Source organism: Agelaius tricolor, unplaced genomic scaffold, assembly GCF_023055355.1.
Source record: "Agelaius tricolor isolate 1412-34295 unplaced genomic scaffold, bAgeTri1.0.p SCAF_23, whole genome shotgun sequence".
NCBI lineage: Eukaryota > Metazoa > Chordata > Aves > Passeriformes > Icteridae > Agelaius > Agelaius tricolor.
The window spans coordinates 6609357-6622672 of record NW_027269283.1 but is presented as its reverse complement, the minus strand read 5'-3'; the positions used below and the strand labels follow the sequence as shown (position 1 = coordinate 6622672).

Sequence of the window (13316 nt, the reverse complement as noted above, 5' to 3'; positions counted from 1 at the left end):
GGATCTGTGTGGACACACAATAGCACAGAAATCAGGCTGGGGTGGTAAATTCTTCTTTATGACAGCTTTTTTGGGGACCCCAAGCACTGGATGGAAGCCCCAGTCAAGGGGCCCATGGTGCTGCCCTGGCCTGCAGCTGCTGGGGGGCTGCCACTGAAGGAAGGCAGCAGCAGGCCCAGCTCCAGGTTGAGTCCCTGGGTGCAGGTGCTCGCTGCTGGCTTTGATGTCACCTTCCCCAGCAGACACCTGGCTGCACGGGACATCAGGAGCACGGTGACTGCAGGGCACAGGTGCAGGAGAGCTGTGGTGCCATGTGAGGCTGCCCTGGGAGAAGCACGGGCGCTTTTCATCTTCAAAGCGCTCCCTGCTCCCGCTTTCATCCCAGCCCACCTGGGAGCTCTCTGCTATTGCCGCCCCCATCTCCAGTTCTTGGAGAGCCGGGACCTGGCCAAGCTTTGCAGCAGGGAGGGAAGGAGGCAGGGGAGGGTGCACGGCACAGAGGGGAATCCCAGCAGCTGGGGCTCTGCCGGGACCTGCCAGACCCAACCGCCGCCCTGCCGTGCCCGCCGGGCCCCGCGCTGGCACGCTGCAGCATGGAACCCGTGACTCCCTCCCAGCACCCATCCCCTCAGCTCCCATCCCAAAATCCATCACCTCAAGAGACAACACACAGCCTCCAAAACACAGGTATTTAATAAAACTGGCTGCATTATAATAATTATTATTATTTACAGATCAAACATAGGGAAAAGAGTAGAAAAGAGGAACTGTTGTCTTCATAAATACCAGGCCCAGCATGGTGGGGGCTTCTTGCCTACTGGCAGCCGGGAAGGGGAACACAGGCACCTGCAGACACTCACACAGACACACAGCCCTGGGCAGCCTGAAGCAGGGGTCAGGTTTCCCCCTCACCCCTCAAAGCACCAGGCTTTTCTTCAGCAATAAGATGGGACCACCAGGATGTGGCCACCCCAGACAGTGGGACCCCTTCCATGGAGGCTGCAAGGGGCAGCTCCTTCACAGGTGCAGTGTCCCTGCTCTGTGCAGGGGGACCCAGCCCCTTGCACCCCACCCTGGGATGCTGGTGAGGAGCAGGACAGGCAGGAGCTGCCAGCAGTACAGGCAGGGCAGCCACACTTGAGGCCCTGTGGGTGTTGAGGACCAGCCACACACCCAGGGACACGTGTCCTCTCCTCTGCCTTCCCATGAGCTTGGGGAACCTGGGTCTCCAGTGCTGGGCACAGGGGTCTGACCATGGATCCCTGGCCACATCAGGCCAGCGATGCTGTGGCACAGCAGGGCTGAGTTCAAGGGTCCTGTCACCACCAAGAGGTCCCTGCTCCTCCCAGGGCACAGCCAGCGCTTTGTCCCCATCCAGCACTGCCCACTTATGGGCGACCCATCCCCGGTGCCCACCACGGCACTGCTACACATCGGAGACCTGCTGGGGCTCCCTGGCCTGGCGCAGCCCGTAGAGCCACTTGATGACGCGGGCGTTGCGCTCGATGATGGAGATGCCGTAGGGCACACGCTCGGCCGGCCGCCCCTCCGGCGTGGCGGCGCTGGGCGGCGAGCGGCCGCCCTCCGAGCTGGCCGTGCTCACGCTGTGGAACTTGAGGGACACGATGTCAGAGCTGGCGCGGGCGAAGCGCTCGGCCCCCATGTCCTGCATCTCCTCGGGGTCAAGGCCGCAGTAGTTGAAGAAGCGCTCCAGGTCGGCGGTGGCCCGCGAGAGCCGATCGCTCAGGTCCGACTTGGAGCGGTGCAGCAGCGGCTGCCGGCGGGCGCTCTCCGGGCGGGCGGGTGAGCTCCGGGACGGGGTCAGAGGCAGCCCACCTGGGATGGGGGATGCAGGCAGCGGTGTCACTGGGCTCCGCGGAGCTCCACAGGGACGGACGTCCACCCTCCGCACGGCCACATTGCCGGGGGGCTTGGGGGTGGCCGGGCTCTCCGGTGGCTTGAGAGCCCCCTCCACCGCTGGCGCTTCCGCCCGCCACCTGCACTCCCTGCCCAGCGGGCTCTCCGCCTTAGGGAAGGGGCTGTCACAGAGGTTGATGAGGTTGTTGAGGATCTCCAGGTCAAGGGAGGTCTTCGGGCTGGCAGCATCGGCGCGGCGTGGCCCCGGGGGTGCCCTGCGGCTGGGGGTGAGCACAGCCCGGCGCACCCCGGGGGTGAAGAGAGGCTGCTTGAGCAGCAGTGGCTTCACCGGCTCCTGCTTGGTGCTGACGACCTTCTGGCTCTTCACGTACTTGGCCTTGTCGGCCTCCAGCCTCTCCACCGCGCTGGGTTTCCCGGCCCCCGGCTCGGCGTGCCGGCGGAAATACGCGGGCCCTTTGCGGAGGATACGGACGGGCATGGCCGAGGTGAAAGGCGCCGTCACCGTCACCCCCTTCATGGTGTCACCGGCTTGCAGCGCCTCGACGGGCATCCTCCGTGCCGGCACCGGGACACGGCTGAGCGGCCGCCACGGGCAGCGAGGGGCTCAGGTGCCGTCGGCTGCGGAAAGGGGCCGGAGTGAGAGCGGGGCCGGAGTGAGAGCGGCGGCGATGCTGCCCCTGCCCGCGCCCCGGCCCCACGGCAGACAAAGGCAGCCCCGGCTGTGCGGTACCGCACTCGCTGCGCCCCCGGCTCCGGGCTGCCTATTTGAAGGCGGTCACCACGCCTCCGCCGCCGCCGAGCCTCCCCGACAATGCCCCGGCCAATCCGCGCCGCACGCCTGCTTCAAACCGCACCGGGGCCAATGGCGCCGCCGGGGAGGGCGCCCTGGTCCCGGCGAGGGGCGCCCTGGGGAGAGAGCGGGGGCGGAGAGAGCCGAGCACCCCTCACTGATGCTCTGCCCAAGCGCAGGTTCCGGGGGTGCATCGCCCGCATCAAGAGGAGCATTGCATGTGCCCCTCGTCCGTGCTCAGGGGTGCACTGCCCACATCCAGGGGGGCATTTCCTTCACCAGGCGAGCATCGCCCACTCCCAGAGGAGCCCTGATTGCTCCCAGGGGTGCCTCATCTACATCCTTGCATCACCCATGCCCAGGCGTGCATTGCCTGCTCCCAGGCGTGCATCCCCCATGTCCAGGGTTCCATCACCCACCACCCTGCCGGGCTGGTGGATTCCGTGCTCCGCTCCCTCTGCTGTTCCCTCAGCTCTCGCAAACTCCGGGGCTGCTCCCAAGCTCTCTGCTCTCATCCTGGAGCTCCTTGGAAAGTAAGTGGAGTACACGGGGGTTTCCACTCGTGCTTCCCCGGCGTTCTCGGGGCAGCGTGAGGCCCTGCGCACCCGTGTCCTTGGGTCCCTGCCAACCCCAACAAGCGCAGCCGCCACAACGGTCGCGCAGAGGCACCAGCCCGCCCACAGCGAAAAGGGGGGGAGGGCACCCAAACCCTACACCCTTCTGCAGCCCCCTGACCAGAGGTGGACACCCCCAGAGTAGCCCCAATACCCAGAGGGGCTCAGCAGCCGCAGGGCACACAGGAGTATATGCGGGTCAGACACCCTTCCCCACCCCAACCCCTTTACCAAGCTGCTCTGAGATTCCCCCTGAGGGTCCCGATTTGGGGCACTGATGAGCCCGAGGATGTGACAGCAAGCCCCAGCACTCACCGGGTGCAGAGGTGGGCAGGGCAGGGCCGGTGTGCTGTGGCCTCACTCGCTCCCGTGGCAGCCCCGAGCCGGCAGCTGCCACCGTCACCCGCTCACCTGCGTGCACAAACTTCCTGGGAGCAGCCCAGAGCCTGTCCCAGGGGCAGGAGCCAGCCCTGGTACCCACAGCCCCGCCGAGCCGTGGCTGAGCCAGAGCTGAGCCATGTCTGCAGCCCCTACCAGCCCATGGGTGCCAGATTCCCCAGAATGTGGACCCCAGCAGGATCCAGATTGCACACAGTGCATCCCCCTGACACGCTGTGACAGACGAGTGGCCATGGGGGAGGCTGGCTGCCCCTCTCCCCGTCCTCATCCCCTGCCTGGGGGCACATGCTGCCTCCTGACCTGGAAAATGTCTGCAGGGGGGCGGCCAGGCGTGGTGACAGCTGGGAACGGTCCCAGCACCGGCACAGATCCTCCCGCCTCCTCCCCAGGGCAGCTTTCTGCACCCCTCTGCCCAACCCCTCGGGTCCAGTGCTGCCCAGCCCTGTGCCAATGGCCAGGGGCTTCACTGCCCTTGTACCTGTGCCCAGCACAGGGAGGGCTCCCCGGTTCAGCACAGGGGTGCAAAAGTGTCCCCCAGGCAAGGCAAAGTGGGAAAACGTCCCCATGTCAGGCTTGTACCAGACGCTCAGCTTTGTACCAGAGGCTCAGCCAAGCCACAGAGGAGATGGCTGCGAAATCCAGGGACAAGGACGCAGGAGCCCCAGCACAGCCACCAGTGGCCAGCTTGGGGACCCCTCCCCAGCATGGACAGCCCGGCCGGGCACAACCTGCTGTTCCACATTCCTGCAGAGCTGAGCCACTGCTCTGGCATGGCCACACCAAGCTGGGCTGCACTGAGCAAAACGGAGAGAGTGGAGCCGCCCTCCAAACAGCCCCAAAAACTTGGGAACATAATCCCCTACCCCAAACCCAGCTGGAATGTGGGGATCTGAGCTCTGGGAATTGCCCAGTGTGGCCCCAGCTCCTCTCCCTCCTGAGGTGGGCAGTCCAGCCAGGCTCACATGGCACACCAGGTCACCTCCAGCCTGGAGGAGCTGCTCCAGAGGCACACGGTTGTGACCCCTTCACCAGCTCACCCAGCCCCACTCCACTGGCACTGGACCAGCACGGGACCAGCGCCACCTCTGCCACCCACCTGGATTGGCCCTGCAGCGTGGGAGCCTCGTCGGCCGGATCAGCTGCCACCCTTCTTCTCCGTGCTGTCTTTCCGAGGGTGTCCCGATGGTGTCCTGCTGTCCCCACCCTCCCCTGCTCCCTGTCCTCCCCGTCTCCCCGTTGATGGCGGCTGGAGGGTGCTGGAGCGGTTCTGCTGCCGCTGAGTCAGCGCCGGGCGAGGACGCCCTCCGAGGCAAATCAGCGCTCCCATGGGATGGAAAGCACAGGGCATTCCTCCTCCGTGCCAGGCTGCGTCACGCAGCGCGCCGGTGCCCGGTGACGTCCCAGGTGCCGGTTCAGCCCGCGGTGCCAGCTGGGCAGCCTGGATGCACACACGGCCTGGGGTGCGCACAGTGACAAATCCAAAATGCTTCTGGATGTCACTGCTCGCTGTGGGCAGAGGGTGCTGGTGCTGGGTTAGGGCTTCAGGGATACAGGGGAAATTCCCATCCTTGCTGTGGGCTCCCAGATTCCCTCATATCACTGGTATGGGCAGTTGGCAGGGCCTACTCTCATTTGGAAATCTCATCTTGTTTCCCCATTCACCCAGCAGCAATAAACTCCAAAACATAGGAAAATAAACTGGATAGCAGGAGAGGTGACAGACTGGAACATGGTCACCAAGCCTGCAGCCACCTGGACCTGCTGGCCTGAACCCAGCCCAGGCAGGGTGGCTCCTGCCCCATGGTCCAGGCATCTCCGTTCAGCTCTGCACAGAGGGAACGAGCATTTGGCTCATGTTGTGGAGCTCAGTTACAGCCCTGCATTGTTCAAACAGCTCCTGGGGCAAGACAAGGAGCTGGTGGAGAGAGGAGGGCCAAGGAAAGCACACAGTCTGGGAGCCAGAGGGCTGCCCTGAGCCCAGATTCGCACAACGGGCTCAGCTAGAAAATCCCAGTTGGTGGGCGAGGGCAGAGCCCGCAGGCTGCGTCCCCCCACGGGTGCCGAGGCGCAGGCAGGAGGTGCAGGAGCTGCTCGGGCACGTCTGGCCCGTTGGAGCGGGGCGTTGGATCCAGGCAGCGCCCCAAGCCTCGCCCTCCCCGGGAGCATCCCGGGACATGCCCTGGGAGGGCAGCCTCCTGCAGGAATGTTCCCTTAGCACCCGGTGCAGCTTCCCCACCACTGCCCCAGGAACACGTGGACTGTGTTTGTGAGCACAGGGACAACGAGGCGCTGGCAGTGCCTTTGCTCTCACCTTCTACAGACACCCTCGTGCCACTGCCAGGACCTCCTGGATGCTAAATTAAGCTGCAAACAAGCAGAAAACACACTCAGCAGCCAAATTCCCCCTGGAAGTGCTGGGTGGAGGCAGCTACGGGTGCCTGGCAATACCTGCCAAGCCGCAGAGCTGGGGCTCGGCAGTGTGGACACCCCCATGCAGAGGCACCCCCAGAGCTGAGAGGTCTCCAGCCCCTTCATCTTGAGTGTTAGCTCTCAGTGTTTTATTCCAGCCCGTTGCTGTGCCCAGACCCAGGATAAGCCACCACCTGCTCCTGACTCAGTTTCCCCAGCAAGAGATCTACAGAGGTGCTCCAGAAGGGACATGGGGACAGAATGGGGAGGCACCGGCTGCACCCAGCATCGCCCCATTCCCTGTGGGCAGAGGGAATGATGCTGCCTGCACCCGGATGCTCACACTCGGTCTGCGCTCAGGGATCCGGGAGCCAGGGAGGTGACAGATGGGGACATGCTGGGCACGAGGCCTTTGTCTGGCCGGTGGTGGCGGCGGCACAGACCCGCAGATGGCGGCTGCCGTGGGGCCGTGGCCGCAGCCCATGGCCAGGCAAGCACTGGGCCCTGGGGATCCGGCCCTTTTGTTGGGGTCTCACCTCCGGCAGCGGCCCCTTCCCTGCTGCCCCCCACCAGCCTTTCCACTTTCAACTTGACCTGCTCCTTTCACATGGAAATGGAATGCAAATAGGGCTGGGGCTGCCAGGGTCTAGGCTGAGAGCCGCCAGCAGGTCCCCAAGTCTGGGGGTCATACCCTCTCAAATAGGGTGGCCAGCAGTCCCTGCAGTGAGGGGGTCCCCTTGTCCCCCAGCAATGGAGCAGCGGCCACCCTCTGCCCAGGCAGACCATCCCCACTCCTCACACATGGAAGAAGATATTAGGGGATGGGTCTCACTAGGGCTGAGCTCAAGGACAGACCCCTGCTTTCCTGGCTGCTGATCTTTCCATGCCACCCTGTCACCCCCATGGCATGAGCAGTGTGCCCAGCCTGGAATCCCCTCTGCACCCCCTGGCATTACAGTTGGGATGGGCTCCCCAGCCCTGGCTGGGTGAGGAGGGGGCTTCCTGGAGGGATGGTCATCACAGCCCAGCAAAGTCCCGCCGGCAGGGACCACTCGGCTACCAAATGTTGCCATCTGCTCCGGGGCCTTGGCTCGCATCTGCCGGGGCTGCGGAGGGGCGAGGGGCCCGGGGCCGGGAGTTCAGCTGCGGGGCGGGCAGGGGGCGGAGAAGGCACAGGCAGGGCGGGCAGCACGCGTCGGGTGCATTTGGGTGAGGAGCATGAAGGGGCAACACGGGGGTCCCACTGCCTCTGCCCTGTAGCCATTGGCCCTTGGGAAGGGTCTCACTGCCGGCTGAGCCGCCTCTTTGTGCCGACAAATTAAACACAGGACAATTGCCGTCCCCTCCCTGTCCCCATACCCATGGACACACCATGACCTCAGCTGCCCCGCGCCCACCCCAAGCTCCCTGCGCCTGGTTTCCCCAGTACGTTGCACCTGTTCCTCACCTTCCAGGTTCCCTGGAGTCCTGTACTGGTTTGACTGGGATAGAGGTCATTTTGCCCATAGGAGCCAGGGCGGGACTGTTTTGGAGTTGTGCTGAAAGCAGTGCTGATGACCTAGGAGTGTCTGATCTTGGCTGAGCCGTGCACACAGAGCCCCGAGGACTTCTCTGCTCCTCCCGCTGCCCCACCAGTGAGTAAGAGCGCTGGGGGGACATAGAAATTGGGAGGGGACGTGGATGGGACAGCTCTGACACTCCCCCTTCCCCCCCACCACCCCAGGATACCCCAGACTATAGGACATCCTTGCTTTTCCTATTAAGCTGATCCGTCAGTTTAGTCCATTTTACCTTTTTTTCTTTCCCCATTTTGTACCCCATCCCACCGGGGGTGTGTGTGTGAGTGAGCAGCTGAGAGGGTCTGAGCTGCCTGCTGGCATTAAATCGCAGCAGCACCTCAAACTGTGACCATCCCCCCCGCACTGTCACCCAGTGCCCCGGCAGCCCCGGGGACTTGTCCCCACTACACCCAACGGTCCTGGCTGCCATGGGTGCTCCCACAGGCGCAGGGCAGGCTGGAGGAGCAAACTGCGGTCCCCCGGAGGGACAGGAACAGGTACGGGCACTGCAGAGGTAGGGCAGGGAAGCAGGCGGGGAAGCAGACGGGAGAAGGCAGCCCCGGGTTTGGCAGGGCTGCAGCCCGCTCTCCCAGCGACACCCGGTGGGTGCTGGGGGAAGAGCCGCCATGAGGCATCCTGGGGCGGTGGGTCTGGGCTGGGAGAGGGGGGATGGCTGCTGGGGGTGACCAGGGGTCCGTGTCCTCACCCGTGTCACCTCCCGACCGGTGCAAATGGCTCATCCGCTGGCTCGCGGCTTGGTCCCCGCAGTGTCCCGAGGTGGGACAACTGCCACATTCGGAGGTTCCCCAGCGCCCCATGCCAACCCCGTGACCCCGCACAGATCCTGATGGGGACAGGAACCGTCATCGGGCGACACTTGCACCTGCAAGAAGAGTCTGTGATAGGTGGGACGCAGTTCAGGCGGGGACAAGGACAAAGTCCAGGACACCGCCAAGAATAATAACCCCCCTGAGCTGGGGACTCTGCCAGCCGGGACCAAGACGACGAGCAGAGCAGGGCCAGGCTGTCACCGGTCCGCATCCGGAGGTGGTGACGCGCCCGCCTCACGTCACTGCTCGGGCAGCCGGGACTGGCTGCCGCCCGCGTGGTGCTGCCGGTTCCCCAGAGCGCAGTGAGTTTCCCTTGGGACATTGCCGAGGGACCGGTCCGACCGGAGCCCGTTTCCTTCCTGGCTCCTGCCGCAGCCCCGCTGCCTCCCGCGGGGCCGGGGCCATGGCTGGGTCGTGGCTCCCGCCTGGCTCAGCCCCGTGAGTTTCCTCTGGCGGCCTCAGCGCCCCGGGGCAGGGCTGGAGACGGCTCCGCGGGACCGGGGGGGCACGGAGCGTAGGGACACGGGACGTGAGAGTTCCTCCCAGGAGCGGGATGGGAGCGGGCAAGGGATGTGTGCGGAGCCCGGCTGACTCAGCTGATCGGTACGAGCAGAGGCTGGGCTGCAGGTTGGGCTGCTGGGCCTGTCGCCCGCGGCCACCGGAGCGTGTCGGAATCGAGCGGGTCCTGACTGGAAGGGGACGGGCCCTGTGTCGTCCTGCCCTGCAGATGCAGTGGGAGGTACGAGGCGTCCATTCCCAGCAGAGCAGCTGCCCAGGCCCCTCAGCCCCCAGGTGAGAGCCCCCTTCCCCCTGCACCCGGCTGTGCTGAGCCTTTGCAGGCGGCCCGGAGCTGCTACGTGAGCTGGCACAGGTTCAATGCCCTCGTGGGTACGGCACCTGGTGCTGCCAAGCCCCAGCCCTCGGGGATGAGACCAGGTGAAGCTCATCAGGATCCACACCCAGGGCAGGAGGACACCGTGTCATCACTTCAAGGGGGCAGAGGGGTCCACAGGGCCTGCAGAGGGCAAAGGGGGCTGGGCTGGGCTGTGCACCCCACACCCCCATGGCACGTAGAGGGAAGCTGTTCTGCCAACACCAGCAGCAGGAGGGAGGACAGGGCCAGGATCTGGAAGGGTCAGATCTCTCCTCACTACTAATCAAAGTCTCTCCCCACAGCACAGCAGCATCACTCGCAGGCCCAGGCACCCAGCCCTGAGCCATGGCACTGCTCACCCACCTTCTGGCCTGTGCCTTTGGCATGGGCTCCTGGGTGGCCATCAACGGGCTGTGGGTGGAGGTGCCACTGCTGGTGACGGTGCTGCCGGAGCAGTGGTACCTCCCCTCCTACATCACCATCATCATCCAGATGGCCAACGTGGGACCGCTCTTCGTCACCCTCATGAATCGCTTTCGGCCTGGCTTGCTGAAGGAGGTGGCTGTTATCTATGTGATTGTGTCCGTGGGTGTCATGGCCTGCTTGCTCCTGGCTTTCCTCTGGAACCACACGTCCCTCATTGCCGGAACATCCCACAGCATCCCCTTCCTAATCCTTACCTTCTTCCTGGCCCTGGTGGACTGCACCTCATCTGTCACCTTCCTGCCCTTCATGATGCAGCTGCAGCCCCAGTACACGAACACCTTCTTCATAGGTGAAGGCCTAAGTGGGCTGATCCCATCTCTCATTGCCCTGGGCCAGGGCTCTGGTGTCTCCAGCTGCACCAATGTCAGCTACGAAGTCAACATCACTACTGGCAATGAGACTGTGGAGAGCACCATCTTCCATCTGGAGACCCGCTACCTCCCACCCAACTTCTCCACCCTCATCTTTTTCCTGCTCATGACTGCAATGATGTTGACCTGCTTGCTGGCCTTCTTCTTCCTCACCCGGCAGCCCAAGGTGTGGGAGCTCTCTCAGCAGCACCTCTTTCCCAGCAACATTGTGCTGAACTCATTTGACCAGATCCTTGATGAGGGAGCTGACTCGCACCTGAGCAGGGGCTGCTCATGCCCAAAGGATCCCAAGGGACCTGTGGACATCCGGCCACAGAAGGTCTCCTACTCCCTAACCCAGCTCACCCTCATCTACCTCCTCATTGCCTGGGTGAGCGCCCTGACAAACGGGGTCCTGCCGTCTGTGCAGTCCTACTCCTGCCTGCCCTATGGACACACCACCTACCACCTGGCAGCCACGCTCAGCTCCATGGCCAACCCCCTGGCCTGCATCGTGGCCATGTTCCTGCCCAGCAGGTGAGTTGCAGCAGGGTGCACACCAGGGGCTTCTGCCCCAGAAGTGGCCCCTACTCTGCAAGGGTTGGGGATGTAGACACTGGGTGGGAGAGGGCCTGTGGTGTGCCCATGCCCTGGCAGCACAGACACCCCAGGAAAGGAGGATGGAGTCAGCAAGGAGCTGGAATGTGCTGCGTGTCTGTGCTGCTCACCAGGGAAAGGTAGTGCTCTCCAGTGACGCTCCCATGTCCCTTGCAGGTCCCTGACCTTGATGGTCCTCCTCACTATGGCAGGGACAGGCTTTGGTGCCTACAACATGGCCATTGCAGTGATGAGTCCCTGCCCGCTCCTCCAGCAGTCCCAGTGGGGCGATGTCATCATCGTAAGTCACGGTGTCCCTCTCAGGGAGGTCTTTGACGCCACACCCAGACCTGACCTCACCACGGTGTCCCCACAATGGGAAACCCCTGGCCCTGACCACTTTTCCACCTGTGCCACCAGGTCCTCTCCTGGGTGCTGTTCACCGGGACGCTCTCCTACATGAAGGTGATGGCCGGGGTGATCCTGCGGAGCCGCAGCCGCAGCGCGCTGGTGTGGTACGGGGTGCTGGAGCAGCTGGGCTCCCTCCTGGGGGCACTGCTCATGTTCCCCCTTGTCAACGTCTATAGTCTTTTCAAATCTGCTGACTACTGCAGCCTGCAGTGCCCAGCATGAGTGGGGTGGACACCCCAAGACCGCTGCTCTTGCCAGCATGAACTCCCAGAACCAGCGAGGCTGGCTGGCTGGGAAGCAGCGCTGGGACCAGGACACAGCTCCCTGATGGACTCTGCCAGGGCGCAGCATCTCCAGGGCTTTGTCCCCAGCTGGGACACGGGGTGTTCCAATCCTGTGAAAACAATAGAAGGTGTTTTATTTTATTCAGCCCTCTGCCTCCCTGCTGCCTGTACCCCCCATGCTGAGGGGGCTGTCTGTGCCAGTGCCCCCCACCTGGGTACCTCTCAACTGGGGCCATGCCCAGTCCCATCCTCTGGGGGGTCTGGCACCGTTTGGCATCGTGCCCTAAAGCCCCCCGGACTCTGTGGGTGGGCACAGCCCCAGCTGCACTGGTGGCGTTCCTGGCCCTGTGCTGTGGCAGCTGCCCCCAGACAGGGGGTTTGCAGCCAGCTGGGGGGACTGGGGACAAAGGCGGTCATGAGGAGGGGGATGGTGGGGGAACACGGAGCATTCACAACACCAATAGCAGCTGGGGAAACTGAGGCACAGTGGGACTGGAGTGACATGTGTGATATTTGCCACCCTCTGCTTTGTGGTCCCATCCCTATAGCCCTGTGCCCCCCTGCACCCCATTTCAGCCCTGCTGCACCTTGAGGTGGGCAGAGCTGGAGAGGGGCTGCAGCAGAGCCTTGCACCAGAGCAGTGCAGGCAGAGTGCCCATGGCAGAGGTGGCACAGCACCAGTGCCAGGGCTGGCCCACCTGGTACCTAGCTGTGCCCCAGCTGTGGGGGTGGACACTGGGACATGGCAGGCACAGGAGGTCAGGGCAGCGCAGCCCCGGGATGGGACAGCACCCGTGCCCTGCACGCGCCTGCGCCCCTTCCCTGGGGCACGAGGCAGCCGGGCCTTTGTCCCCGGCCCTTTGTCTGGCATCTGCTCCCTGCGCCGGCGGCAGCACCACAGCACGGATTGGAGCCACTTCGGGGCTCCGGCTGCGACCCGGACGCCTCTGGGAAGAACGAGACTGGAATTCCTAATGGCCAGCAGCCCCCCAGGCTGGCACTGGCGGGGTCCTGCAGCTGAGGCAGCAGAGAGGGCAGGAGGGGGGGCTCTGCCTCCTGGCACTAGTGGGCATCCTCGGGCAGATCCTGGCTGACCCCAGAGCCTGTGTCCAGGATCCAAGGAGGATGGGGGTGCTGAGGACCAGTGGGAGGCGTGGGGGCACCATGGGGCAGCTTGTCTCATTCCAGTAGCAGAATTTGTCCCTTGTGGGTAGACTGGGAGCTGGAGTAGGGACCTGACCTCTCTCCTTCTGCCCCCCAAGAGGATGATCCTGCCCTTGAGAGCCCCTAAAACCCCTCACCCACAGTACCCCCGCAGCCCCCTCCCTCTTGCCGGGGAAACAATTGCCTCCGATGGGAATTATTTCCATACAGCTGCTCAGGAAGGCACAAACCCGGTGGAGGAAGGCTGAGCCTTTCTTCTGGCGCTGCTCCCCCTCCCCACAGTGGCGGGGGCAGGTTTGGGGGGGCCCAGGCGCTGCCGTCAGCGCTATCAGCTCGGCAGGGCTGGCTGCGGTTATTACCATACATTATCGCAGTCCCCTGCCTCCGAAAGGAGCCGGGGCTGCTCCCCCCTCCCAGCCCTCCCTCCTCCTGCCTTTTACACTTAATTACCTCCCTTATTACACCGCAGCCTAGAGAGAGACAAAATCCCAGGGCAGCGGGCAGGCAGGCAGCAGGCAGTGGGCGGGCGGGCAGCGGGCAGCGGGCAGGCAGGCCCAACTAGGGCGTAAGTAATGCCCGTTCTGCAAGCGTGCCTTCCAGGAGAGAGCAGGCACACGCACGGATAAATAAATCAGGGAGCAGAGAGAGGCCGGGAGCCCGGTGTGTGTGCG

At 64.1% G+C, this 13316-nt stretch overlaps 2 protein-coding genes across 2 annotated transcripts; one reads left to right on the top strand and one right to left on the bottom strand.

Moving 5' to 3' along the window:
- Window positions 1–715: 715 nt before the first annotated feature.
- FAM110A (family with sequence similarity 110 member A) lies at window positions 716–2560 on the bottom strand. The gene has a single exon (XM_071446706.1). The coding sequence runs from the start codon at window positions 2426–2428 to the stop codon at window positions 1427–1429; it is 1002 nt and encodes a 333-aa protein (XP_071302807.1). The 5' UTR covers window positions 2429–2560; the 3' UTR covers window positions 716–1426.
- Window positions 2561–8734: 6174 nt separating this feature from the next.
- On the top strand, window positions 8735–11625 carry SLC52A3 (solute carrier family 52 member 3). The gene is made up of 4 exons (XM_071446693.1): window positions 8735–8781; window positions 9656–10726; window positions 10964–11087; window positions 11207–11625. The coding sequence occupies exons 2-4, from the start codon at window positions 9699–9701 to the stop codon at window positions 11417–11419; spliced, it is 1365 nt and encodes a 454-aa protein (XP_071302794.1). The 5' UTR covers window positions 8735–8781; window positions 9656–9698; the 3' UTR covers window positions 11420–11625.
- Window positions 11626–13316: the final 1691 nt, after the last annotated feature.

What these genes read in the sequence shown, in the direction of transcription:
- FAM110A (XM_071446706.1), bottom strand. Translation starts at nt 2,428, where the DNA reads ATGCCCGTCGAGGCGCTGCAAGCCGGTGACACCATGAAGGGGGTGACG.
- SLC52A3 (XM_071446693.1), top strand. Translation starts at nt 9,699, where the DNA reads ATGGCACTGCTCACCCACCTTCTGGCCTGTGCCTTTGGCATGGGCTCC. An exon ending in GCCATGTTCCTGCCCAGCAG is followed by an intron (nt 10,727 to 10,963) that starts GTGAGTTGCAGC and finishes TGTCCCTTGCAG; the next exon opens with GTCCCTGACCTTGATGGTCC. An exon ending in AGTGGGGCGATGTCATCATC is followed by an intron (nt 11,088 to 11,206) that starts GTAAGTCACGGT and finishes CTGTGCCACCAG; the next exon opens with GTCCTCTCCTGGGTGCTGTT.